Source organism: Macaca nemestrina, chromosome 7 (genome assembly GCF_043159975.1).
Source record: "Macaca nemestrina isolate mMacNem1 chromosome 7, mMacNem.hap1, whole genome shotgun sequence".
NCBI lineage: Eukaryota > Metazoa > Chordata > Mammalia > Primates > Cercopithecidae > Macaca > Macaca nemestrina.
In genome coordinates this window covers 30,579,804-30,607,743 of record NC_092131.1, presented here as the reverse complement: position 1 = coordinate 30,607,743, position 27,940 = coordinate 30,579,804, and the positions used below count along the sequence as shown (strand labels likewise).

Below are 27,940 nucleotides of genomic sequence, written 5' to 3'. Positions count from 1 at the left end.
TACTTACCATTGTGTTCCACTGTGTTCCAGCTGCCTGCAGTGTTCAGTACAGTAACATGCTATACAGGTTTGTAGTCTAGGAGCAATTAGCTACACCACGTAGCTTAAGTGTGTGGTAGGCTGTACCACCTAGGTTTGTGTAAGTACATACTAGGATGTTGACCTAACGATCAAATCACCTAATGACCTATTTCTCAGACAGTATCCCCCCGATGCATGACTGTACTTACAACGAGATTCAGAATTAGCATTGAGGGGAAAAATTATTTTGCCTGCATTATGGCTGCTTCTTTTGAGTGGTATTTGCTTCATTCCTCAGGAAAAAAAAAAAAACAAAACTTAGGGATAATGGTATTAAGGATACACAAGAAGCTAAAAAGTTTTGGTGCTCATAAAGAAATTAAAATGAATTCTACATTCCTGAGAAAAAGTTCGATATCATCCATCCAGCCTGGATTTGCTCAAGGAAGTTAAGGTTCTATGATGCTCATGTGTGTACTCTGTGTAGATGTGTGGTAGGAGAGTAGTGTTTCAGTGTCTGTTTTACAATGTGTAGATGTGTGGTAGCAGAGCAGTCTTTGTGTGTCTGTTTTACAACAGCAATTACGATTAAAATTCCTATAAGAAAAATTATTTCTTTATCATGAGTACAGTCCATGGCCCCTTTTCCCATTGAAATGTTTGTTTTGACAATGGAGATTTTTATACCATGAGATTTCCTAAGACCACAGGTATCCAATTATAGCGGAATGTTGTACGTTAAAACATTTAGATAAACACTTAATCTTCTGGGATTACATGTCGTTTTTGTTTTCTTTTTCATACTTTTCTATATTTTCCAATTTTATAAATGCTATGCTTTAAAAACATTCTAAAATAGAGATCTAGACCTGTTAACAAGACATTAAACTGCAGGGCAGGAAGGGCCACTGGAGGTAATTATTTAGTCCAATCCCCTCAATTTACAGATGAGGAAACAGACTGAAAGGCTAAGTGATCTGGTCAATGACAAAGCCAGACACTTTTGTCCCTTGGTCCTATGCACTTTCCCTATACCACCATCACGTCTCACACCTCCACACATGGGCTCTAAGTACGTAACACTAGCTTAACAGAGCCTTTCGGAGTTTGGCCTTTCTCTCCCTTTGCACAGTGTAGATGTTCTGGTCACCACGTCTGTAACTGTAGTGTCTTCTACATGACACCTGCAGCAATTTATCACCACATGAGAACACAGTACAGCTAGTTGTCTCTGCCCTGGGGGTACATGACTTAGAATCATCTGGACAGCTTAAAACCAAACCAAAAATGCATAATGCATGGGCCTCATCCTAGATCAATGAAATCATCATCTCTGCAGTGGAGCCTAGGCATCAGAATTTTTAAAAATCTCTCCGTTGATTCTAAGTGCAGCCAGGGCTGAAAACCACCGGGTCAGACATGAATGGAGAATTAAGGATAAGAAACTGACACTAAAACCCAATACCCTGTAATATGGTTTGGCTCTATGTCCCCACCCAATTTTCATCTTGTAGCTCCCATAATTCCCACGTGTTGTGGGAGGGACCCGGTGGGAGATGACTGAATCATGAGGCCGGGTCTTTTCTGTGCTGTTCTCGTGGTAGTGAATGGATCTCACGAGATCTGATGGTTTTATTTTTTTTATTTTTTTGAGACACAGTCTCACTCTTTCACCTGGGCTAGAATGCAGTGGCGCAATCTCAGATCACTGCAACCTCCACCTGCCCGGTTCAAGTGATTCTCCTGCCTCAGTCTCCTGAGTAGCTGGCATTACTGGCGGGTGCCACCAAGCCCGGGTAATTTTTTTGTATTTTCAGGAGAGATGGGGTTTCACCATATTGGCCAGGCTGGTCTCAAACTCCTGACCTAATGTGATCTGCCCACCTCAGCCTCCCAAAGTGCTGTGATTACAGGCATAAGCCACTGCACCTGGCCAGAGATCTGATGGTTTTAAAAACAGGATTTTCTCTGCACAAGCTCTCTCTTTGGCTGCCGCCATCCACATAAGATGTGACTTGCTCCTCCTTGCCTTCCACCAGGGTTGTGAGGCCTCCCTAGCCACGTGGAACTGTAAGTCCAATTAGACCTCTTTTTTGTAAATTGCCCAGTCTCAGGTATGTCTTTATCAGCAGCGTGAAATCGAACTACTACACCCTGGGTCACTTTCTAGCAACTAAAAGGGAAATAAAAACAAAGCATTTGGAGAGGCACAACTTTTTGCGAAGTACAAATTTTTGTAAAGATTCCATGCTTTTTGCCTCTGTTCACTGTCCTTTGTCATAATTATTGCCTCCAAACTGGTTCCTTGTGAGCTATCACATTCCCACTGAAGTTACCTTTCTAAACTAGAGATCTAATCATAATCATAATAATTTTTATTGCCTCCCTAATGTCTACAGAGCAAAGTCAAATCTACTATAACACAGGCCTCTCCCCAGGATGGCTCCACCAACCTCTTCAGCATCCTGCTTCTCCCTCTCAGGCACCATACACTGCAGCCACACGAACACTCCTTCACAGCGTTGTTCACTCATTCAGATGATACTCACATGGCTAATCTCTCATAAGCACTTCACATTGTTATCTCATTTAATCCCCACAACTGCCCTATGATGGAGAGAGGTACTACTTATTTTCCCCAACTTAAAGAAGAGGATACAGGCCGGGTGCGGTGGCTCACGCCTGTAATCCCAGTACTTTGGGAGGCCAACGCAGGCAGATCACAAGGTCAGGAGATCAAGATCACCCTGGCTAATACGGTGAAACCCCATCTCTACTAAAAATACAAAAAAATTAGCCGGGCATGGTGGCGGGCGCCTGTAGTCCCAGCTACTCAGGAGGCTGAGGCAGAAGAATGGCGTGAACCCGGGAGGCGGAGTTTGCAGTAAGCCGAGATCGCGCCACCGCACTCCAGCCTGGGTGACAGAGCGAAACTCTGTCTCAAAAAAAAGAGAAGAGGATACTGAAGCACAAGAAGATGAATTTGTCCAAAGTGACACTCTATATGAAAGCAGGCTTCACACCCAGATCACCTAGTCTGGTTCCCAGGTCTGTGTTCATAACTACCACACTTTACTCATCACCCATCCCATTGCAGGCACTGTGCTAGGCAACTGAGCCTTCCAGGAGCAATCAAGTACCAAAGAGACGGCAGGAAGTAAGCCTGCGCAGTTCAATATGAGAAGGTTTACCACGTAGGCATGTGGAAGGTGCCATCAAGCCTCTCATCAGAGGGGCACCCCACCCAGTACCACAGAGAGGTGGGACACGGTGGTCACTGAAGATCACCTATGCTGATGCCTGGGGTTAGCCAGAAGAAAGAGAAGGGTGCAGGGCTAGGAAGAATGTTTCAAGCTGGAGGAATGGGATAAGCAAAGGACAGGAGGCAAGAGAGTGAACTGTTATGGTGAACAGCATTGCTGCCACACAAGTGCACAAAAGGTTCACTGACCTGCTGCTGACGGGCACCAATGCCCTCGGGGTAGAGGTGCCTGTGGGAGTGCAGATAGCCAATGGCCATTCGGAGGTTCTTCACAGTAATCACAGAGCCATAGGCCAGGTCTGGGAGGAAGAGAGACAGCAGAGGGGTGAGCTGCCACAGTGCTAGAGGCTGCCCCTGCCTGCGAGGAGCCTCGGAAGCCACAGGGCTCACTAACCCTCTGCGAGACTCCCCTGGGCCCCGGACTGAAGCCCAGCTGCCTTCTCACTCCCACGGAGCCGACTCAAGACAGAGTTCACCACAGGGCCCACTTACTCCCCTCCCTCATGAGGACTTCAGAAGCAGCTGGTGTTAACACTGTCATTATCAAAGCACCATGTGTAACAGCAAAAGATGAAAAACAACTTGTCCTTCTCAAGGTCTCTACATGGATTCAATGGAATAAAGAAGGAAGAAGCATTTTCTGTCTTTGCCTGGAACATTCTCCAAGATACAACATTTTGACAAACCGTTTTTTTCACTCTATATTCTTTTGTGCCTTTTGAATCTAGTACCATATGGTTCAATGGTGTTTTGTTTTACTCTGAATTAAAAAACAAAAAACAGGCCGGGCGTGGTGGCTCAAGCCTGTAATCCTAGCACTTTGGGAGGCCGAGACGGGCGGATCACGAGGTCAGGAGATCGAGACCATCCTGGCTAACACGGTGAAACCCCGTCTCTACTAAAAAAAAATACAAAAAACTAGCCGGGCGAGGTGGCGGGCGCCTGTAGTCCCAGCTACTCGGGAGGCTGAGGCAGGAGAATGGCGTAAACCCGGGAGGCGGAGCTTGCAGTGAGCTGAGATCCGGCCACTGCACTCCAGCCCGGGCGACAGAGCCAGACTCTGTCTCAAAATAAATAAATAAATAAATAAATAATAAAAAACAAAAAACACAGAAAACCACTTCCCAAGAGCATCCCCTCCTCCTATAGGTCCTGAGTTATTGAGAAGCCTCTTTTCCTTAATATTGCCCCTCTTCCAATCCGCTGGAATGACCCGCTCCTGTTTTTCTTGGTTCATTCAGTGGACTAGAAGAATGTATTGATTACACAGTGGATCCAAAGGTGGAGGAGGCCTGCCTGTGGCCCTGGAAGAGCCCTGTCTACAAGGCTTCACACACTGACAAGTACAGGACGGTGGGCAAGTGCCCCACAAAGGCATGACGATGTGTCACACAGTGGGAGTGGTGGGAACTCGGAACAGGACAAATTCTCTCCCGGGGAGTAAAGAGAGGACGACTCGATCGAAGAGATGACAGCTGAGCTAGGCCTTTAAATAATGAGCAGGAATTTGCTAAACTCCACAGTTGTGTTCTTCTGAGTTCTCAGGCAGGCCAACCTCAGCAGCCCTACACACGGCTGACCACCTTTATTTCTTGAAATGCTCTCTGTTCCCACTTCTCGACCACACGCTCCCTCGAGGGCTGACCCTCCGCAGCCTCCTCTCCTAATTCCTCCTCTGCTTGCATTCCCCAGTGATCTGACCTCAGCCCTCTTCTTTTCCTCTTTCTACAGTTTCCTTACAAATCACAGCTACTGCTACAGCATCAATTACCCTTTTACTTGGCTGATTCCTCCTTTGAAAGCATCAGCCCCAAAGCCCACTGGCCCCATGGCACCAATTTCCCCAAGCAGCTCATTGTCAAGCCCTCTAGTGTGGAATTCAGTATCTGCTCTTCCAACCCAACTTCTTCTCCTGCTTCCCTATTTCTCATTCTTCCCAGCCTGGGAGAGTCTGCTGTATTTTAGGCACTGTGCAAAGCCCTGGAAAGACTAAAATGAGTAAGACGTAGTCTCTGCCTCCAGGAAGCAATCACCTGCACTCAAGTCCTTAGTGACATCTTTCTTCCTCCCTTGCTATGTCCAGATCTCCCTTACATACGCCCATCTGCCTTACCCTGTGACTGCCCCACCATGTCCAGCTCAGGTCCCTGCAATAGTTTCCCAGAGGGCTTCTCCTGCCTGCAATCCTGTCCCCTCCCCAGCCAGCCTCGACTCTCCCACCCATGTCATCTCCCTACAGCACAGCCTTCCGGGCCTCCTGGCTGCTCAAAGACCTCCACTAGGTCTCCACGGCCTGTTTAAGGAAGTCAAATACTTCATCCAGACACCTCAAACCCTCATAGTCTGGGCCCAACCTAACTTTTCACATTTATCTTCCAGTAGTTTTCTGCATATAACCTGTGCCTTGAGTTTTACTCTGTCCTCGGCTTTGATCATGTCATCCCTCCTGTCTGAGATGCCCTCTCCTCTATCTGTTGAAAGCCACACATCCTTCCAGGGCCTGACTCCAAGGCAACCCACATCATGTGCCTCTGATGCCCTCAACCACCCAGCAGCCGTGCTCCTTCACGCCTGTGAATCCCCAGAGCTGTGCTCCCTCTTTAGGTACTTAACGCCTCCAGTCACACCGTGTGGAGCTCCCCTACACCAGGCTCCATCTCTGGAGGGTGAGCACACACTCCACTACCATCTGTCGTAGGCGAATGGACGCGACACTCAGAAAGCGGTGCGGGAAACTGACAACTGGCTCTGAAGGGCCTGGTGCTGTTACCAGATTCTCTCTGAGTGACCTTCCCTCAGAGCTGGCTTGGAGAGCCACAAAGGAGAAGTCATTCTTTAGGGTTACAGAGCTCGCTGCTCAGGATGTCTTCCTCTCCTCTGTCCTGATTCACTCTTGAGTATTTTTACTAGATCTAACTGGGTCTCTCTCCCACCGTGCCATCACAGGCTAAAATAACCCAAGCCATCACATTCGTCTTTTCCAATTCAACTCCCAGGAAGCCCCTCTGCCATCTACCTTTGTAAAGGCCCAGAGACACTCACGTTCAGGGATGGAAGCATTGTGCAGGTTGTTCCCTGAAAGCCGGGCCTGGAAGGCAGAACTGAAGAAACCGTCACCAGGGCCACTGTGGGAAGAGAAAGAGCAGAACAGAGCCAAGTTAAAGGAGTGAAAATGTGATTTCCCAGGAGCGCTGGGAAGAGCTCTGCTCCGTTAGTTTAAGGGAATTAGAATCAGATCATGGGACAGAGGTGGGTGATGGAGTTGGAGAAATTGGGGTCCAAATCCCAACTCAGCCACTTACTAGCTGTGTGACCTTGGGCAAGATAACCCTGTTTAGCCTTAGTTCCTCATTTATAAACTAGAGATTTAAAGAAACCCAGAGAAGTCGCAAGTGATTGTGATTAAATGAGATAATGTACACAAAATGCAGAACACAGTTCCTAATTCTCAGTAGCTACTCATGAAGTGGGAGCTGTTGCTGCTGGTGTTATTGCTATTGTTACCCTCACTCCTACTGCGCATCTTATTGTTGCCCATCCCTGCTAAGTACAGGGGACTCTGTTTAGAGATAAGGGACAATTTGGCTATAAGGAAAATAGCTTCTTCCTTCAGGTTAGGGTGCTGCCTTTCTGAGCCCTTAGCATACCAAAAGGATAGAATATAGCAGGAAAGAAACAGGAAAAAGCCCCTGGGTCCCTCTCCTATCATTTTAACCACAGACCCAGAATATCACCCAGCCCCTCCACAGGCTTAAGGGCAAAAGGAAAACCAGAAGCAAGACGCTGCAAAGGCTCTGTCCGTACCTTTTACTCAGCACCATGAAGTGAACAGCAAAGGTGGCTGTGTAGAGAGCCAGGGGCAGCACTATGAGGCACAGGACACGAGCAGTCAGGTGTTTTCCCACAGTCACCTGCAAACAGAGGCCAGCGGGGGGTGCCAGGCACGTGAGACCTCATTATTCCTTATGCACTATGCATGCATTATATATAGATTTTAATGTGTAAGTCATAATCATAAAAAATGGCCAAGAGGAGAGGAGAATATGTGGAAACCCTAAGCCTTTCTATAACACCCACCACCCAAGCACTACACAAGATAAACATGGGCCAGCCCTCTGCTACTTCTCCAGGCTCTACACCCAAGACCCTAGCCTGTCACTGTGCCAAGGACAAGGCACTGCCTGCATCTGCAACATAGCTGCTCACCAGTCCCCTCCATGTTCCAGGGACACTGACCTCCTTGTACTTTCCCAGTGCTTCCTCTGCTGTCCCAGCCCAACCCATCACATGGCTAATGGCTCCTTATCTTCCCAGCTTCCTCCCAGAGGCCTTCCTGGATTGCCTGGGACTGGCCTAGTGCCCTTTTCTGTGCTCTCCCAGCACACCTGGCTGACTGTAACTGCCTGCTTCCTTATTTCTCTCTCTCCATTGACCCCAGAGGATGGGGACTACATTGTATTCATCTGTGTATTCCAGCGCCTCACACACAGTGGATGGTCTTCACATATTGTCTGAATGAATGAATGAATAAGTGAATAAACTTGTTAGGAGTTGGTTCGGAGGTGATGGAGCAGCACCACAGCAGAGTGATGGCCCGGGGCCAACCTAATCTGGGTGTGACTCCTAGATACACCTCTCACTCCCCATGGCCTTGGGGAAGTCATTACCTCTGTAGGTGTTCATTTCTTCATTTGAAAATCAGGGTAATAACTCCCCACCTCAGAGGACTATTATGAGGGGTAAATGAGATAATGGAGGTAAAGCATTTCACATAGTGCCTGGCACAGAATCAGCCCTTAATAAATAATAAACCATAAAGGTCCTTACTGGCCTCCAAATATGGAGGCTGTGGGTCAGGAAATGAAAATTGTGAGTTCAGACCAGGCTCGGTGGCTCACGCGTGTAATCCCCGCACTTTGGGAGGCCGAGGCGGGTGGATCCCTTGAGGTCAGGAGTTTGAGAACAACCTGGCCAACACAGTAGAACCCCATCTCTACTAAAACTACAAAAATTAGCTGGGCATGGTGGCATGTGCCTGTAATCCCAGCTACTTGGGAGGCTGAGGCAAGAGAATCACTTGAGCCCAGGAGGCGGAGGTTGCAGTGAGCCGAGATCAGCCACTGCACTCCAGTCTGGGTAACAGAGCAAAACTCCATCTCAAAAAGAGAGAAAAAAAAAAAAAAAAGGCAGACATTACAAAACAAATGCAAAAGGAGACTTCCAAGAATGTTAATCCATCCTCTCCCTTGCACCCTATCCAATCCTCAGCCAGGCCCACTCCTTGATGCCCTGCTGTCTGCGGAGGGTTGGGCGTCCAGCCCACCTGGGGCCCAGAACACAGCCACTCTGCCGCCTGCAGCAGAGACAGAGAAGGCCACTGGCCCTACTCAGCAACATCAGGGAGCAAAAACATTTCCACGGCAAACGCTTGGGTGCTCACCAATGAAAGACTGAGGTCTCCGAACAGGTGCCAAAGGTCTGCAATGGTGTTCAGCCCCACTTGAAGGATGATAAAGAGGCCAACAAACTTGACCCCTAAAGCACCAGCAAGACTAACACCAGTCAGGCTGAGCCAGAACCACCAGGGGGCAGAGAAGGGCCTGAAAATCAACAAGACAGAGTTCAATTTGGCAGCTGGAACCAAAGGAAAACGCAAGCGCAGCAGGGCACAGGGCAGTTCTCAGACTTGGAGAGGCTGTGCTGTGCCCTGTCTTGGGGGCTCTTAGCCTCAAGGGACCATGGCGTGGCTCCAGGGAGGAGGCGGTCTGTGAAAGCTCTGGAACGGCAGGCAAACCACAGTCTGAGCGCGCAGGGTATTTTTCTGGGGAGAGTGTCCATAGTGCTCCTGGCTAAGTACAGGGCTCAGGGTAAGCGGGGGCTCCTTCTTCACGAGTGACCAGTCACGCAGGAGTGAAAGGAGAATCCTTAGGTGCTCCTGGACTCAGGCAGCCCTCTCCTTTGTGTCACCTCTGCCCCTGTCGAAGGCAGCATTTACTGAGTGCTTACTATGTGTCAGGCACCATTCCAAGTATAACACATACATTAATTCTTCTAGCCGTCACTATAGCCCACAGCAGATCGTATGTCACTAGGTCCTCTTTTTGCACAGGAGGAAATCAAGAGACAAAGAGGTGGAGTAATACAGCTAGCAGGCAGTGGGGCACAGTTTTAACCCAGGCAGTTGGGTCAAAGTTAGTGCTCCTGACCATTTTGCTGTTTGTATAGCACCTAGTACTCTACGCTGTGATTCTCTGGCTCTCTGGCTGCCTTCTCTGCCAGAGCGAATATTCCTTAACAGCCAAGCCCAACAGAGCTCTGTACACCCAGCTCCTAGCATAGTACCTGGCACACAGTATGTATACTCAAGAAATGGTAGATGGAAGTGGATGTGGCATAACCAGAACACCCAAAGCCAGAGTGGGCTGAGAGTCACTGATCGGGTTTGATTAGCACAATGGAGCTTAATGAGCCTGGCTGTGCCAAGTTAACGTCCAGAAAAGCCTAGGAGGGGCCAACTCTTTTGGTTTGAATAGAATGAATGACTTATTCTACTTTCTCAGAAGTAGAAGGATGATCTGGAAAAGACTATTCTGGAAGTAGACTGGACCGTCCAGGTCAGCTTTAGAACTGACCAGGACCTGGAAGGATCCTCTTGGCTGGTATGGGCCATTCAAACCAACCTTTATATACGCTATTCCCATCATTAGGTCAGGACTGGATGCAACCACTGAGGGCAGGGAGAGAGTTTCCAGGCAGTGTCTACCCTGGTGCCCTCCCTTCTAGGACAGAGTATGTGAAGGACAGGCCTGTCCTGGCATCTCCTAACCAGCACTGGTTACGAGAGGCGGGTGGGGAAAGCATTAGGATCCCTCCGTAACATCCCAAAACCCCTACCCAATTGTACTCCATTGTAAACATGATAAAAATACGCTTGAAAAAGACAACTGACATTTTCTCAGTCTTGAATATGGCAAAAATAAAATCATCTGTAGAAAACTTCTTAAAATCTATTTTTATGATCTAAAATGGACAATCTAAGTTAAAAAAGCAAACAAACAAAACGTATGCTTGCCTCAAGCTCAGCTTCAAGACAAGTCTCTGGGCATCCGCCCTGGCCCTGGCCATTACAGAAGTTCTGGAGCTGCCACAGCTTCCGACCCTCCCCTCCCGGGGATAGAGTTTCTGACCTGTTGGCGCAGGAGTTGTACTTGACCATGCTCAGCATGGCAGCCATGATGAAGAACATCAGGATGGGGTCAAGGAGGATGTACTGGGACAGAGTGAGGCATCCCGTGTCTGAAAAACATGAGCTCCCTGGTGAAAAGGCGAGGTAAGAGAAGGGCCACCTGAAAACCAAACACCCCAGCAGTAGGAAACAGTCCCTCTTGCCAGTTAATTGAGTGTAAGCACTTGTACAGTCAGGACTACAGTCAACATCAACACTGAGTCATCGGGGAGGTGGAAGGCCACAGCTCTGGGAGACATCAAAGCCCAATGACAAGAAGCAGTATCTCACACTGCCTCTAGGCCCTCAACCCAAGAGAAGATCATGTCATTCACTCACTCAGACCAGCCCTGAGACGAGTTCTCTTCCTCATTTCCACCATCAAAAAGGGAGTCCTGCCACTGCTCATGTAACCACAAACTATCTACACCTATGATAGAATCTTATCATTTTACATGAAGTCTCTCTTGGTGGTTGATTCTCCAGACAGATGGCAGAATGATCTTCTTTTTTAACTTAAATCCTTAAATCTGATTATGTCATGCTCCTGCTTAAACCCTCCAATGTCTTCCAATCTCACTCAAAGTAAAAAGTTCTCATGACAACTGCCAGAGTCTGTGTGGTCTCCCTACCCATCCAACCTCATCTCCCAGCACCCTCTGCCTCACTCACTCTGTCCTCGCCATGCCAGCCTTCTTACTGTGATTTGAACCCACAGAGCTCTGCACCGGAACTACAGTACATGCACTTCCCTCTGCCTGAATGCTCTTCCCTCAGATCTCTGCAGGGCTTGATCCTTTGTCTCACTCAGGTCTCTGCTCAAAGCTCCCCTCTCAGAAGCTCTTTCCTGACTACCCTGTCTAAAATAGTACGATCTCCATTATTCCATCCCTTACCCTGCTTTATTTTCTACCTTGCACTTGTGGCTTAGGACATCACATGACAGACTTATTCATTTACTTGTTTATTTACTGTCTGCCCATGATGGGGTAAACTCAATGAGACCAGAGTGCCTCATTGGTGTACCCTCTGAGACCGAGAAAAGTGGCCGGGAGCAGGGTAGGTGCTTGAGAAATTACTATTGAATGAAAAGTGCATAAATGACTAAATGAATGAATAACTGAAGATGGAAATTCAAGATACAAGGAAAAAGCCACCAGTCGTTATAGAGAAAGCCAATAATCTTGCAATCTATCTGTCAAAACAAAGCAACATATCTGTCAAAGCAAACCCATAAAGTACCCCATTTAAATTGGTCTAGATTTCTTTAAATGTTAAGCTCCCCGAGGTCATGAATTCACTTTCATAGGAACAAAGCTAGCAACAGGATCAACTTCTACGACGAACTCTCATTTATCCACATGAGGATTATTATCCAAGTTCCCATTTTGCTATCTCTTGCCACCCAGCTATTTCTGCATTTACCTTTACATTTAGTTGAAACTAGTTTAGGAATGCAAACTAATATTAACCTAAGAGAAGCAAAATTAGAATTATAAGCTTCCTTCAAAAACAAACATACTCACAAATCTATCTTATTACCCATTCCAAACTCAATTGTGAATAACGTGGAGGTAAATCTATTCCTTGGGATTACTCATACCGATTCTCCCCTCCAAAAATATAAAGGCTTGTTATATATATAACTATTGATATACAAGTAGTGAATGAGCTTTGTAGTACATTTTACCCAATCCTAAAATTAACTGAACTGGACCCACAGATAGGACCCTTGAACGTACTGATTTTCAGCTACATTTACAGAGTGGCAAGTGGCAGTCCATTTCCCAAAAGCCATGGCATGGCTAAGACAACTTACCAAAGGTGAGGAGGGCAGCGGTGAGCAATGCTGCTGAGAGGGACTTAGACAGATCCAGTACAGTGAGGTAGGCAAAGGGGACCAGCCAGGAGCCAAGGAATGCACAGAACTGTGGGAGAAATAGAGAAGCTGTCAAGTAACAAGCTGAGCTAGGTCAGGGACCTACTGGACTCAGTACAACCTAACATTTAAGACAGGGGACCTGATGAAGGCATGACTTTGGTGACCTAAAGTCACCTAGGATATCTATAACTAAGAAAAGAGTATTGTAATAGTGAAGAGCCAAATCAAGCAATATGTATGTTCCCATTAAGCAGCAACTTGTACACTGACATGAAATCAGCAGAGTTCAGCCAGGAAGGTGTGGGTAGGAGAGAGGGAGAAAAGCAACCAAGTAGCTACACACCAGGAAGAGAGAGAAGGGAAGAAAATGATTGTTATTAACACAGAGATAGGAATTGACAGCCATTAGCTTCTATTACACAACTGTAGGTACAAGTTGAGAAAGACCCCTCTGAAGGTATTTCAGAGAATTTTAAGGAACCCCTAGTTCTTTTCTTCATTTACACCAGAAACCAGTCTTTAATCTACACAATGTACATATTTTGATTTTGGAAAAAGGGATTGCTTGATACTTCAGTACCTGGATGCCTGTTTGGTTTTTTGTTTTTTTAAGCTGCCAGCCCTCTTCCATCCCCTACCTGTCCATCAGAATAAACAGACAAGCCAGAATAATGGGAAATTCTTATGTCTGGTTGTTACATCCAATTACATATGGCACGTGGTGTTCAAAAGTTATTAGGAAGACACAGAATCACTTAAGAACATGAACTTGAGGGTAGGACATACTCCTTGTTTAATATACCGCAATATGGCCGTGCAAATCATCTAACGATGAGGCCAAATAAGCACACAGTCATTTATTTAAAATGCTATGAAATCCTCAAGGAAAGGGGCTTGTAAATGCAAACTTCTCTGAGAGGTCCACACTGGAGGTCAGCTTCTGCTGGCTTCATTCAGCCACACGTTCGGGGTTCCCAAAGAGTTGGGTGTTAAGGCCCTGCCATGTTCCACCAAGGCTGGTGCTGTGAATTAGGACACACAGGGACTGGAGCAGACATTTGGCCTCCCTTCAAATAAGGCTGGAAAATTCTGTGTGCCTGAAACCTTCACTGGGAAAGACACAGGAACATGGTGACAGGGTGTGGGCATGCTGAAATCTTCAGAAAAGGCTCCGAGATGTAGATAACACTCCAGCAGCTGTGCCTGTGAGGGGAGGAGCAGGCAGCGTGCCAGTGCATGGAGGCACCACTGGGGCTGCAGGAGACTCCTGACTGCCCGGGTTCCAGGCTGTTCTCCAATCTGAGGTCTGACAGTACACCGGGGCAGGGCAGCAGGTGACAATGCGTGCTTGCTCCTATCTATGTCATCTCTGTATTATCTGCGGCCTCCTCTTCCCTTCTTTCTCACCTCAGTTCTGACTATCTACACCACAAGGGAGGGTCTGATCATCCTCCCCTCTCGTCACCACCCAGAGTCCCTTTATTTACACCTGCCACCACTCCAGGGCTGTTAACTATTAACATTTCTGATTTAGTGTGGCCCCAGGGTTCAGTCAGTCCATATCAAGTCAGGAAGCCTTACTCCTCTCATTCCCATGTAGCTGTGATGCTCATATTTATCCCCAGGCTTCTGGAACAAAAAGGTACCATCATATCCACTCAGGTAGCCAGCAAGACCTATCAGCATCTAAGGAGAGAAGAACAAACAAAAAGATGAGAAGCCTTTAGGAGAAGATTCCTCTGTCCTCTGAACTTCCCTCCAGCTGCACCCACAGACTTTGGGTTCCCTTGACAACTGTCCATAGAAAATGTTGCCGATGCGACATTTTCTCCTGCAGCTGCCACAGAGCAAAGAATCTTTTGTCTATAGAGCTCACTGCTTGAAACAAAACCTCTCTTGTATTATGGCTGAGTTCTGGGAACAGCACAACCTAAACACTTAGGAAGGAAAAAGAGCCCCACGATTTGAAGGGCAGAGTCAGTAAGGGGCCCTCTTATTCCGCTTCCCTTCAGATAGTGTAAAATAAAACAGGGCAGCTCTTGGGTCATGGGCAGAGGCTGGGGAACTGGCCTCTTGAAAGGAAAGTGAGGTTCCAAGTCACGGTGAGGGAGAAAAGGGACCAAGGAGCTACATACCAGGAATAAAGACAAGGGAAGAAAACCAGAAAGAGGAATGCAAAGACAGATGTATTTGCCCAGAGGGGAAGAGAAAAACTGCCAAAGACCAGAGGCTGGTTTCTCCCATTCCTAATATTCCAAAGGAGGGCAACGTTGGTACCTCCCAAACCAGAACAAATCAACTAGACATTGAGACTGTGAGTCATGAACCATTCAAAACCTTTGACAAGATCGGCTGTGTCTTTTGTATATTTCCTTGGCCATCAACATTGTAAAATTCTATTTTTCGCATAAGCAATCAGAAGCAGCTGAAGTATAAAAACTGCTGGCAAATGCCAACCATCTGGGACAGCCCCAGGCTGCTCCAGTCTGACCCCCCGGGCTCTGGCGGGCTGGGTTGCAGGAGGGAATACACTGACTGTGTGGGGAAAGTCTCTCTTAGCTACACTTGTGGGACTTGGATTTAGACTACTAACTAACCCACTATTTTCTGTAAGTAGTTCTAAACAGAGCCACGCTACAGCTCCAGGTCAAGGTACAGAAGCCAAAGTTTGGCCGAAAAAGACAACAAAGACTTGCTTTTAAAAAGGAAGGCGGGGACCCCAGGGTCCGGACAGGGTCATCCAAATACCTAGATGAACTAAAGCTGCCAAGTGGCAACAAATGGATGCCTCTTCTCACCTGGGATCTCGAAGGACAAGCTTGCCTGGTGCTGACCATACATTTCCAGACTGCTTGGCTGGTCTGGGGTAAAGAAATGCACAGATGGTTTGGACCTCAGTGCCCTATATTCTAGCTCTTTGATCACGGACAATACTTAATATCTCTGAGCTATAGGTAATAAAAACTTCCTCCCGGGGGCGTGAGGATTAGAGGTGATGCCATTAAGTAAACACCTAACACTACACCAACCACTTAGCAGACACTCAAAATTCAGTTCTCTCTCAGTTCCCTTACGGTTCAAAGTAGCTCCAAGTTAATTTCTTCTTTTTTTTCTTTTTTTTGAGATGGAGTCTCGCTCTGTCCCCCAGGATGGAGTGCAATGGCACGATCTCAGCTCACCGCAACCTCTCCCTCTCTGGTTCAAGCAATTCTCCTGCCTCAGCCTCCAGAGTAGCTGGGATTACAGGCACTTGCCACCATGCCCAGCTAATTTTTTGTTTGTATTTTTAGTAGAGACGTGGTTCCACCATGTTGATCAGGCTAGTCTTGAACTCCTGACCTCAGGTGATCCACCCACCTCAGCCTCCCAAAGTGCTGGGCTTACAGGCATGAGCCACCGCGCCCAGCTGTTTTTTTATTTTTTATAGAAGTTTTGTTCTTGTTGTCCAGGCTGGAGTGCAATGGCACAATCTTGGCTCACTGCAACCTCCATCTCCCAGGTTCAAGTGATTCTCCTGCCTCAGCCTCCCGAGTAGCTGGGATTAGAGGCACCCACCAACATGCCCAGCTAATTTTTGTATTTTTAGTAGAGACGGTGTTTCACCATGTGGGCCAGGCTGGTCTTGAACTCCTGACCTTATCATCCACCCACCTCAGCCTCCCACAGTGCTGAGATTACAGGCGTAAGCCAAGGCGCCTGGCCCCAAGTTAATTTCTTAACTAAACAACTCTTTCAAATCAACAGAAAAAAAATGAATAACTTACTAGAAAATATGGCAAATTCATAGAAAACAAAATACAAATGGCTAATAAACATATGAAAAAATGTTCAACCTAACTCATACAGCCATGCAAATAAAAACAGTGACATGTCATTTTTTACTCTCTAATTGGCAAAGTTTTTTTTTTGAAACAAAGTCTCGCTCTTGTCACCCAGGCTGGAGTACAGTGGCGCGATCTCGGCTCACCACAACCTCTGCCTCCCGGGTTCAAGCGATTCTCCTGCCTCAGCCTCCCAAGTAGCTGGGATTACAGGCACCTGCCACCATGCCCGGCTAATTTTTGTATTTTTAGTAGAGACGGGGTTTTACCATGTTGGCTAGGCTGGTCTCAAAAACTCCTGACCTCAGGTGATCCACCCGCCTCGGCCTCCCAAATCCCATGTTGGGACTACATGCATGAGCCACCGCACCCAGCCAACAAAGTTTTTAAAGTATGATCATACCAGTGCTGGCAATGATGTGGGGAAGAAAACACTGTCATACACTGTTGGTGGGAATATATATGATTACAACATCTTTGCGGGAAAACTTAGCAATATCTAACTCAATTTTAAATGTGTATATTCTTTGATTTTTTAGCTTGGCTGCTGGGAATTTTTCATATATACCTTCACAACTATACAACGATATATGTACAAGGATGTTCACTGCAATATCTTTTGTAATGGCTAAAAACTGGAAATAACCTACATGCCGCCCACCAACTGAAGAGGCGTAAATACTTATGGCACATCTACATAACAGAATGACACACGACCATTAAAAAGAATGAAGCACATCTTCATATGCTAATGTGGAAAGAAGATATATCATGTTTCAAACACAAGTTGCTGAACAATTGTAGTCTTATCCCATTTGAGTTTTTAAAAAGAATTGTGTGTATATATAATGTGTTGTTCATATGTACATATATAAAAACATACACGCTTTTATTTGCATAAAAAATTGTTAGAGAAATATAAGAAACTATTGACAAAGATGACTGTGGTTACCTCTGTGGACTAGAAATGTGGTGGCTTCTGACACCTTCTGAAGGAGGCTTCTGACCTCATACTTCCTTCTGTGCTGACTGCATTTTCTGCTATGTGCAGGCTTTTTTATGTTTTAAGTTCCTGTAGGACTGGAGCTGCCAGATGCCCAGGGCTGGGGGCCAATGTGAAGCAACGGGTCTCGGCCTCAGTAGCGAAGGAAAAAAATTCCTGCTTGCCACTTGGAGGGGTTTTGATTCCTTGACTGGCTTGGCCTCAGAACCTGCAGAAGCTACTGTGCCCTTTCACAGGTTTCCAGTTTGCTCATCACTCTCTTTCAACCAGACAGAACACGAGATAAATTAGGGGTGCAGATGCACTCCCTGAGGGCAGCCTGAGAACCCTCACACTTCTCCCTTCACACGGGCAAGGAGATGTGAGGAAGGCATGGCTTAGGTATATTATTATTTTATTTTATTTTATTTTATTATTTTTTTTGAGATGGAGTCTCGCTCAGTCGCCCAGGCTTGAGTGCAGTGGCATGATCTTGGTTCACTGCAACCTCCACCTGCCAGGTTCAAGCTGTTTTCCTGCCTCAGTCTCCCAAACATCTGGGACTACAGACATGTGCCACCATGTCCAGCTAATTTTTGTATTTTTAGTAGGGATGGAGTTTCACCCTGTTGGCCAGGCTGGTCTCGAACTCCTGACCTCAGGTGATCTGCCCATCTTAGCCTCCCAAAGTGCTGGGATTACAGGCGTAAGCCACCGTGCCTGGCCTAAGGCTTAGGTAAATTAAACAAATCAGCCAGTCCTGTGCACATGTCCACAGTGCGCTGAGCACCAGGAAAACTCCAAAAAAGAATAAGCAGTCCCCACAGAAACACCGGGCTGGGTTTCCTATGAAAAATCTTCATCAGAAGTCTCGTTCCCAGGCGAGCTCCATGCAAATACTCAACACGTCTGTTGCTTAATTCTATGGTAGTAACAGATGTAGTCTGAGGAGAGAGCCAAGGCAAGTTTGCGAGGTAGTGTGGTGTCACGATTAAGAGAGCAGGCTCTACGCCAGTCTGAATCTTGATTCTGCCACTTCCTAGCTTGGTTCCCTATGGCAAACTACTTATCTGCCTTCAGTTCCCCATCTGTGTAATGGGGATGCAACAATACCTACTTTATAAGGTTGTTCTGAGGCTTACATGAGATAATGCCTCTAAGGTGACCAGAACAGAATAAATGTTTTTAATTGTTCTTGTTATTGTTGTTATAGTATAGTTATTGTTGTTATAGTATAAAAGAGATAGGAAGAGGCATAATACTTTCTACACTTTTCTTGGGCTCAGAGCCAGTTTTGAAATAGGCTACCTGTTCTACCTCCCTCTCCACCCCTCCGCCCTGTTGGGCCCTTGCTCTCATGCTTCCTTAAGCCCAACCATAGGTGATCTTTGTGATCTTTGATAAAAGATTACTATCCCTGCCTCCTCCTGGCTTTCCTGCTCCCACCTTTATCCCCCAAGTACTATATGCTCCAAAATCCCTCCTCACTTCCTCACAGGAAAATTCCTGTCCCCTTGGTGCCCAAGATTTCAGTCTCCAGTTAGGAAGAAAGCCTTGCGTGAATTCCAGAGCTAATCTGAGAGCTTTCTCAGAGATTTTTGTTTTTAAAAGACTAAAATGGGCCAGGCGCGGTGGCTCATGCCTGTAATCCCAACACTTTGGGAGGCCAAGGTGGGTGGACCTCCTGAGGTTGGAAGTTCAAGACCAGCCTGGCCAACACGGTGAAACCCTGTCTCTACTAAAAATACAAAAATTAGCCGGGCATGGTGGCAGGCGCCTGTAATCCCAGATACTCAGGAGGCTGAGGCAAGAGAATCACTTAAACTTGGGAGGCGGAAGTTGCAGTGAGCCAAGATTGTGCCATTGAACTCCAGCTTGGGTGGCACGAAACAAACTGGCTGTCTCAAAACAAACAAACAAACACAAAAAGAGTAAAGTGAATTCTAATTGGTGGAATTTCTAATGGCAAAACATGTGAGAGAAACAGATCAATGTGTATGCTGGGCATGGGAAGGGAGAAAGAAGTCAGCCCCACGTGGACATCAGCCTCCTGAGCTATTTCTGCTTCATGCAGTGTATTCCTATTTCTTTTTTCTTTTTTAAAATTGAGACAAATTCACATAACATAACATCCACCAGTTTAAAGTGCGCAATGGATGGTTTTAAGTATATTCACAAGATTGTGCAATCATCACCACTACCTAATTCCATAACATGTCATCACCCCATAAAGAATCCCCACGCCCATTTGCAGTCACTGCCTAATCCTCCCTCCCCAAGATCCTGGCAACCACTAATCTACTTTGTGTCTCTGTGGATTTATCAGTTCTAGATATTTCATAAAAGTGGAATCACAGGGTATGTAACCTTTTGTGTCTGGCTTCTTCCATTTAGCATGTTTTCTAGGTTCATCCATGTTGTAGCACGTATCAGAACTTCATCCCTTTATATGGCCAAATAGTATTCCACTGTATGGCTGTGCCACACTTTTGTTCATCCCTCCCTCAGCTGATGGGCCCTCTTTCCATTTCCGAGCCCAGAGGACCCTTTAAAAAACACCAAAGATTTTCCATGAAAGTAGCCGGTCTGAAACATCAGAAAATTCTTTCTACAAGTCCCAAACTCTTTCTACAAGCCCCAAATCCAAAATCAAGATGTGGCTCCAGCCCTTAGGAACGATCCTCCAGGACCAGAGAGCTGCTGTTCACCACACTGCTCACCTTTCCCAGAGGTGGGTGCACGTCAAAGAAAAACGTACGGTTGATATAGTAACTTCCCATTTTTCCAAAGTGAGTCTCATCCCAACTAAAGGAAACACAGAAAGAAAAACAAGAATTTTAAAATTATCATAAAATCCAAATGGCCTTAATAAAGCATGGTTAAAATTAAAGGCTGTGCATTTCAAACAATTAATGCAAAAGTTTGGATTTAAAAAAAAAAAATCTTTTGACACAAGTGATTTGAGGAAGAAAGACATCAAGCTAGCCACCGGTCTTCATTTAGATAGACGAGAAAGGTGAGCAAATATTCACCAGCCAGTTACCAATTGAGTTAAATATACATATACTTACTCTGTATCTTGAGTTTCTATTTATTTTAAAAGGACAAGAAGTTTTCTGATAATATGGAAAGGTTTGTAGTAAGAGTTTTCTTCTGGCCGGGCGCAGTGGCTCACAACTGTAATCCCAGCACTTTGGGAGGCTGAGGCGGGCAGATCACGAGGTCAGGAGATCGACACCATCCTGGCTAACACGGTGAAATCCCGTCTCTACTAAAAATACAAAAAATGAGCCGGGAGTGGTGACATGTGCCTGTAGTCCCAGCTACTCAGGAGGCTGAGGCAGGAGAATGGCGTGAACCGGGGAGGCGGAGCTTGCAGTGAGCCAGGATGGCGCTACTGCACTCCAACCTGGGCGACAGAGCAAGACTCCATCTCAACAAAATTAAAAAAAAGAAAGAGTTTTCTTGTCTCCAAGTAGCCAGTGTAAACAAAAATTTAAATTAAAAAAGTTTCTTCCAAGTCTGTTGACTTCTGAGACAACATTTGCTATTACAAGGTCCATTACGACATTGTCGGGCTATTGGTCAGGGTTGAGACTATAAACCATGATTGTCACAGGAGTCTCACTTTGCTCAGCAACCCTGTGACAAGTAAGGTGCTAACTGTGATCTGGCTGATCTTATACTAACTAGTATATAAAAGTTGAAGGTTTTCTTACTAAATTAAGACCACATCTAAAACCTATCCTCACTGCTTAAGTTATTTTGCAAGTAAATAAGCGATTTGAATAAACAGGCTTTCAAACACAATGCAAAGTCCTCTTTTATACAAGCACATACACCTTTCTACACCATACATGAGGGCTTTGGGAAGGCAGCCAAGTCATCCAGCAGAGCCTGGCCTTTTCTATTTGTTATTTTCTCCCTGCAGCTCAAAAGAAGAGTTACTTTCCAGTAGTCATCAATTCCCCAGGTCATGAGCAGTCATTAGTGACCTACTACATAAAGGGAAAACATGCTTTACCTAAAAATCTAGGGTTCTTTCTATATCTTACTCGGTGGGTCCAAGATAGGCAAAAGAATAGGTCTATGTCAGCACCTGCTAAACACATTGCTTGACATGCGATGAGGACACTGGCATGGTAAGGTCAAAGAGAGAAATAACTTCAAAGCGGCAGAACAAAATTGATTTGCAGAAAGAGAGATCCAGTCCCAGCTCCACTGCTAACTAATGGCACAACCTGGCAAAATCACTCATTCTCTCTACTCCTCTTATCTCATCTACAAAACTAAGACAATAATATTATCTGCCCTGCCCACCTCCCAGGGAGGCCTTAGAGCTCAACTCAGGTAACACATGTGAGAGAATTCTATAGACTATACAGTACCATCCCTGCTGGACCCTATTTAAACTGTCCTAGTTTTTAAATCTGTTTGGGAACATACTAACAAAAGGATTCCAGTTTTGTGTTGTTGTTTTGTTTTTTGTTTGTTTTTTGAGACAGAGTTTCACTCTTGTTGCCCAGGCTGGAGTAGAGTGACGCAATCTTGGCTCACTGCACCTTTCACCTCCCGGGTTCAAGCGATTCTCCTGCCTCAGTCTTCCAAGTAGCTAGGACTACAGGTGCCCACCACCATGCCCCTGGTTAATTTTTGTATTTTTAGTAGAGATGGGGTTTCACCATGTTGGCCAGGCTGGTCTCGAACTCCTGACCTCAGGTAATCCACCTGCCTCAGCGCCCCAAAGTGCTGGGATTACAGGTGTGAACCACTGCACCCGGCCTGGGCTCCAGATTTTTACTTCAAAAGTTTCCCAAGTAAAACCAGTTGTAACATTCATATTTCCTCCTGGCTTTTATTGCTTGTGTTAGCAGAGACAGTCCTCCATGGCTCTCTTGTGCTCCTCCAGGCCTTTCAGGGTATGCCAAGAATGCAATGTCCCGATCCATCTTTCCCGAGGTCATTTCTAAGGTTATGTTTGCAGTAAACAACCTTGAGGGAAGAGTTAGTATCTCCCTCTGAGACAGAGGGCTGTCTTGTTTATTGCTTGCCATAAAACAGCAGATTTCCCAAGCTTAATATTACTCAGCTGTGATGCAACCTTCTGCATGTGCAAGCATTTATCCCGTCCCTCAGCACCACGTGGGACTTAGGGGCAAAAGAAACTGATGCCAACATGCTGATGCACATCCCACTTGCTGTGCCATGAGAAATAAAGTCCTTTGTCTCTGACCCAAGACTTTGTCTTCTTTCGGCATGCAAACAACAGTGACAGTGACAGGCTAACTTATTGGCTTATAAGTAGCTAAGATAAAATCCCCAGCCCCTGACAATGTGGAGACAAGCATAGGAGGAGGAGAGACATAGTCTTCCGTAAGAGAAAGAATGAGGGCCTCCATGGGCCGGCAATGGGGTAGTGAGAGTCCCCCACTGTCCCACTATTACAGAGACTGATGGAAAGAGCTAGGATTGAAACAAGCCATTGAATGTCACCCTGGTTATTGCCCTGTGGTCTGGGCAAAAGGAGGAAGAGGAGTTATCATGACAATGGCAGCAAGCTCAGCAGCCCCTGCCAAAAGGCAATATGGATGCAGCTGCTCAATCAACAAGTCTCCAACGCTTCAACAAATGGTGCGGCAATAGGACCCTGCTATATAAGACAGAACTTTGAGTAAAATGAAAACACTGAAAGATCCTTGGGGGAGCTGTGTACTCAAGCCAAAAGTAAATACAAATATGCCTTGCTTTCTGGCTCGGAGCCACTCTCTCAGTTTATGTCCCACGATCCCTCCCACTCTACCACAACCGCAGCTGCTTTGAAGGCTGAGATGGGCCGCGCGCGGTGGCTCACGCCTGTAATCCTACCACTTTGGGAGGCCGAGGCGGGTGGATCACGAGGCCAGGAGATCGAGATCATCTGGCTAACATGGTGAAACCCCGTCTTTACTAAAAAAATACAAAAAATTAGCCGGACGTGGTAGCAGGCGCCTGTAGTCCCAGCTACTCGGGAGGCTGAGGCAGGAGAATGGCGTGAACCCAGGAGGCGGAGCTTGCAGTGAGCCGAGATTGCGCCACTGCACTCCAGCCTGGGCGACAGAGCGAGACTCCGTCTCAAAAAAAAAAAAAAAAAAAAAGACTGAGATGATTAAAGGGGACTGAAGGTCATACACACCCATCCTAGTATGCTGGAGAGCCCCAATGCTGGAGAGCCCCAGGGAGGAGAGGGGCAAACTCAGGGCTCTGCTGGATATGAGGTCCCACATCTCCACTCTACCGTGTCTCATGGCGGGGAGGATGTGCTAGGCACAGAGGTTACTGCAGACACTCAGAACTGCAGGGAGAGCTGTAGCAGTGTGCACAAGGACTAAAGGGAGCGCTTTAGTCTTAACCCTGGGGGAACAACACTGGGGAGGTCATGCTGCTGAGCCTAGCGAACAGCTAAAGGAGGAGAAAAGGTTTCTCCTCACTTCCTGCATCCAGCACCGCCACACTCTCCAACTGGGAAATGGCAAAATCTCTGGCTTGCTGTCACCATAGCCCCTGATGCAGGCCTTCTAGACGCATTAGTTCAAGGGGAAAAAGTGTCCAGATTAAACTGGGAACGTTTGAGCCATGCTCCCTGTAGGGAAGGGAAGTTAAAGTGACATTCCAGGCAGAGCTCTTTGGGCCTCTTCAGTGTACTATTCCTGTGGCTTCTAGTGTTAAATGTATAGCTGATACTGATCCCATAAGTGTCAAAGAGGATTATCCTGTGCAAGGGCTGCTGTGTGTAGACAGGTCATCCTGTCCTCTCCTGGTGGTCCAGAAGATAAAAATCCACATCCCTGGAAGGGAAAGGAAATAAATCACAGGTTTAAAAACTTCATGGCAGCTGGGCACGGTGGCTCACACCTGTAATCCCAACACTTTGGGAGGCCAAGGCGGGCAGATCACCTGAGGTCAGGAGTTTGAGACCAGCCTGGCCAACATAGTGAAACCCTGTCTCTACTAAAAATACAAAAAGTTAGCCAGGCGTGACAGCGGGCGCCTGTAATCCCAGCTACTCGAGAGGCTAAGGCAGAGAATTGCTTGAACCCAGGAGGCAGAGGTTGCAGTGAGCCAAGATCAAGCCACTGCACTCCAGCCTGGGCGACTGAGACTCCTCCGTCTCAAATAAATAAATAAATAAATAAATAAATAAATAAATAAATAAATAAAACTTCCTGGCTGTTGGCGTACTGAGAGCCATGCACCAGAATCACAGTGCCACCTGCTGGACATAGGTACCAAGCACACCCTTTCTAAAAGGGCAGCTATTAACCTCTTAGTTAACTACTCAACGCTTTGAAATTGATTGCCAGACCCATAGAGGCCTCAGGACTCCCTGGCCTAGTATTCCCACTTTGGAGTGGGTCAGTGGGAATCTACTGATAACAAGGGAAGGGTTTACAAGCCTCACTGATCCCATGGAAATAGTACATTCAAGAATAGAGCTGGTAATCCCATCTATTCAGGAGGCTGAGGCAGGAGGATGGCTTGAGGCCAGGAGTTCAAGACCAGCCTTAGCAGCATAGTGAGAACTTATCTCTTAAAAAATTTGTTTCAATTAGCTGGATGTGGTGGCGCGTGCCTGTAGTGCCAGCTACTCAGGAGGCTGAGGCAGGAGGAGCCCAGGAGTTTGAGGCTGCAGTGAGCTATGATTGTACCACTCCACTCTAGCCTGGGCAACAAAGTCAGACCTCATCTCTTTGGGAAAAAAAAAAAAGAGTATAGCCAGGCTGGCCCTAGAGGCATCTTGGTTTTCCGTGAAGAAGTGTCAGCTCCCACTTTGGGAGAAACAACCTTCTCCACTGCCTGAAGCCGAGCTGCTGGTTCAGTAGGGCCCTGATTCACAAGGGTTCCTCTAAATGCTTAGGCCTGGCTCACCAATGATTAGGCTGAGTTAAAAACTGATGTTACCCACCAGGCACTTAGCCCCAATGACAACTCTGGATGGCTGACGGCAGTAAGGATTGAAGCACTTGGTATGCCACTTGGAAGACTAAATACTGAGAGATGAAAGTGAGAACTGTGAACACATCATGGCTGCCTGCCATGAGGACAGACTGGATCACTCATGTAGGTGCCCACACTAAGGGCAGGTACTCTCACAAGACTGACTGGGATCAAGCTGCTGATCCAGCCTGCACCACCAAGACTGCGGCCATAGCCACCTGGATTCATGCAACAGGTATGGAAACATCTACCATCGTGGACCAGGCACAATGTAAGGGACGACATGTTTCTGAGGCAGAAGCCACTACTGCGTGCCAGACTTGTGACTCCTGCCAAAAGTTGGCCTGCTTGTCTTGCAGTAAAGGAAACCACGTTGCAAGGGGCACTGACCCCACCTGCTCCTGGGAGACTGACATTAGGACTTTGTTCCCTTCTCCCAGGCTCTCATCAGTACCTTGCTACTGCTGATACTTTTTCAGGTTACAGTGCTGATGTTGCTTTTCCAGTTCAATCATCTGACGCTGTGTATACCACTGTGGCCCTTGGAACTAAGCTCTGCCAGGTTTTCTGCTTTCCAAACCATCTACAGTCTGACGGTGGCATATCTTTTTGTCACAACGGCCACCCAACAGTGTCAACAGTCAATAGCCAAGGTATTTCGATGGACCTCCCACATTCCCTACCATCCACAGGCATGATATTGTCAAGTACTGAATAGTTCCCTCAAAGATCAACTCAAAAAGATTTTTGACTCTGTTTTTAACCTCCTCCCGGTCTGCACACCTTAGTGAAGCAGTTTGGTCACCTAAGGCAGCCATTCTCAGAAAGGGTTCATCTCCTTTTGCCTACCAACTGGGTAATGATCAGGAAGAAGGGGTGGAGGGTTATATAAACCTATTTTGAAAATTTAAGATTCTTCCCTGACCATTTCTGGCCATGGTTCATCTTTTGCCTTACAGAAAGCCCAGATCAGCTGGGAGGAGGAGGCTATCTATGTAATTCGGACTTAATTCTAGTTCAGTCACTAGATTGCCTTGTTGGAATGGCCTGGTGCTACAGCATAAAGTTAATGATCATTTGGTTGGGTACAGTGGTTTTAAAGTCCCCCTACAGTGGCCCACATGTGTCAAGGTAGAAGACATAATGGGCCTCTGTCAATTTTCTAACAATGCCCTTGGGTATTAAAAGGTCTGGATATTGAATAAATGGAGAAAAGGTGAAGTTATAGGTACTAGGGTAGGACACACTAATTATGTAGCAATGGAAGGAAAGAAACAATCCTGGCATCTGGGGAAGGAACACCTTAGGCCCCTGGAGATGTAAAGAGAAGGGAAACAATGTTCTCTTTGTTTGCCAGGCACCAAAGCCTGGCAAACATTCATATGGTCCACCTAAGTCAAGCAGCAACTGTGGCTGGCAATCCGACCTGTGGCTGAGTTTGTCATCTCACTATGAAAACAAAAAACTTTATCTAGTAGGTCAGTATAGAAAAGAAAAAAGAAAATAAAAAAAGAAAAAAAAAAACTCACATGGACATGGCCAGTCTTGAACTATTCCCACGTGCCTGATGACATCAACACCAACTCCCAAACACAGACCTCCCTCACAGGTGTGCAAACACACAGATCAGCACAACCTTCTATCAAACCGGCTGATACAAATCACATGCTTCTCCTGAGATCCTAGGGGCCTTCCTTAGGTTATGCCTTGTCTAGTGATTGAGGCTGCAACTATTCAGTGACACTGCCCATGTGGTTTAAACCACTGTAATGGTAATCGAATTTGATGGTGATCCAAATAAAAATCTAACAAAAATCCTGGAGTGGCCTGCACTCCTTCAAGTAATATGTTAGTGTAAGGAAGAATGGGTCACAAAATATCTTTCCATTAATCATGGTAGTTCCTTTTTTTTTTTTTTTTTTGAGATGGAGTCTCACTTTGTTGCCCAGGCTGGAATGCAAAGTTGCTCACTGCAACTTCTGCCTCCCGGATTCAAGTGATTCTCCCACCTCAGCCTCCTGAGTAGCTGGGATTACAGGCACCCGCCATCAGGCCCGGCTAAGTTTTGTATTTTCAGTTGAAACGGGGTTTCACCATGTTGGCCAGGTTGGTCTTGAACTCCTGACCTCAGGTGATCCACCCACCTCGGCCTCCCAAAGTGCCAGGATTATAGGCGTGAGCCACCGTGCCTGGCCTGGTAGTTACTTTCTTACAATTTTTTTTACAAGGGTAGAGGGCTATTGTAATTACTGTAATTACAAAGATCAGAGATCAATCTGAACTCCTGTGCACAGGTCACAGTGGTTAATAGACCAGATGTCTGAAATAAGATTCCTTGGTGCCCCCAGGACTTATTCACATGTGGCTGAATTCAGGACTCTGGAGGGCATGGTTGAGGTAAATCCTGTAAGCTGGCCTTATTCTGCTGCTTAGAGTCCCATTGACAACAACCTTAATTAAATGCTGTAAGGGACAAACTGAAAAGATTTGGTCCCTGCCTCTGTCAGCCAGGTTAATCAGAGTAGCCAGGGGAGTTGCATATTCATGTGAAAATCTGCTAGAAGCCAAGACTGCAGAATCGAGGAGTGAGAGAGGCTGTCAGATTGCTCGTGCCTCTACACATCATTCTGGGTATACCAAGAATGCAAGGCCCTGACTGCATCGCACTTGGGCCATTTCTCAGGGTTGTGTTTGCAGCAAGCAACCTTGAGAAAAGAGGCAGTGTCTCCCTCCAGGGCAAAGAGGAGGTCTGCGTACTGCCGTCTATAAAACA

The 27,940-nt window shown here is 46.5% G+C and overlaps 1 protein-coding gene across 5 annotated transcripts in view; it reads right to left on the bottom strand.

Moving 5' to 3' along the window:
- Positions 1-27,940, bottom strand: part of LOC105495846 (protein O-mannosyltransferase 2) — a 47,743-nt gene that overhangs the window by 18,199 nt on the left and 1,604 nt on the right. For 4 of the 5 annotated variants that reach the window (XR_011625681.1, XR_011625682.1, XM_011765701.3 and 1 more), the window contains exons 2-9: positions 19,914-19,998; positions 13,972-14,076; positions 12,328-12,436; positions 10,471-10,579; positions 8,724-8,883; positions 7,088-7,194; positions 6,326-6,408; positions 3,473-3,582 (exon numbers count right to left, since the gene is read on the bottom strand). Coding sequence is in view for 3 of the 5 variants with exons in the window: in XM_011765701.3 (XP_011764003.2) it covers positions 3,473-3,582; positions 6,326-6,408; positions 7,088-7,194; positions 8,724-8,883; positions 10,471-10,579; positions 12,328-12,436; positions 13,972-14,076; positions 19,914-19,998 (868 nt within the window). In the remaining 2 variants the exon portion in view is untranslated. The remainder of the gene's footprint in view (positions 1-3,472; positions 3,583-6,325; positions 6,409-7,087; positions 7,195-8,723; positions 8,884-10,470; positions 10,580-12,327; positions 12,437-13,971; positions 14,077-19,913; positions 19,999-27,940) is intronic. The other variant, XM_024797294.2, reaches the window with a different exon arrangement.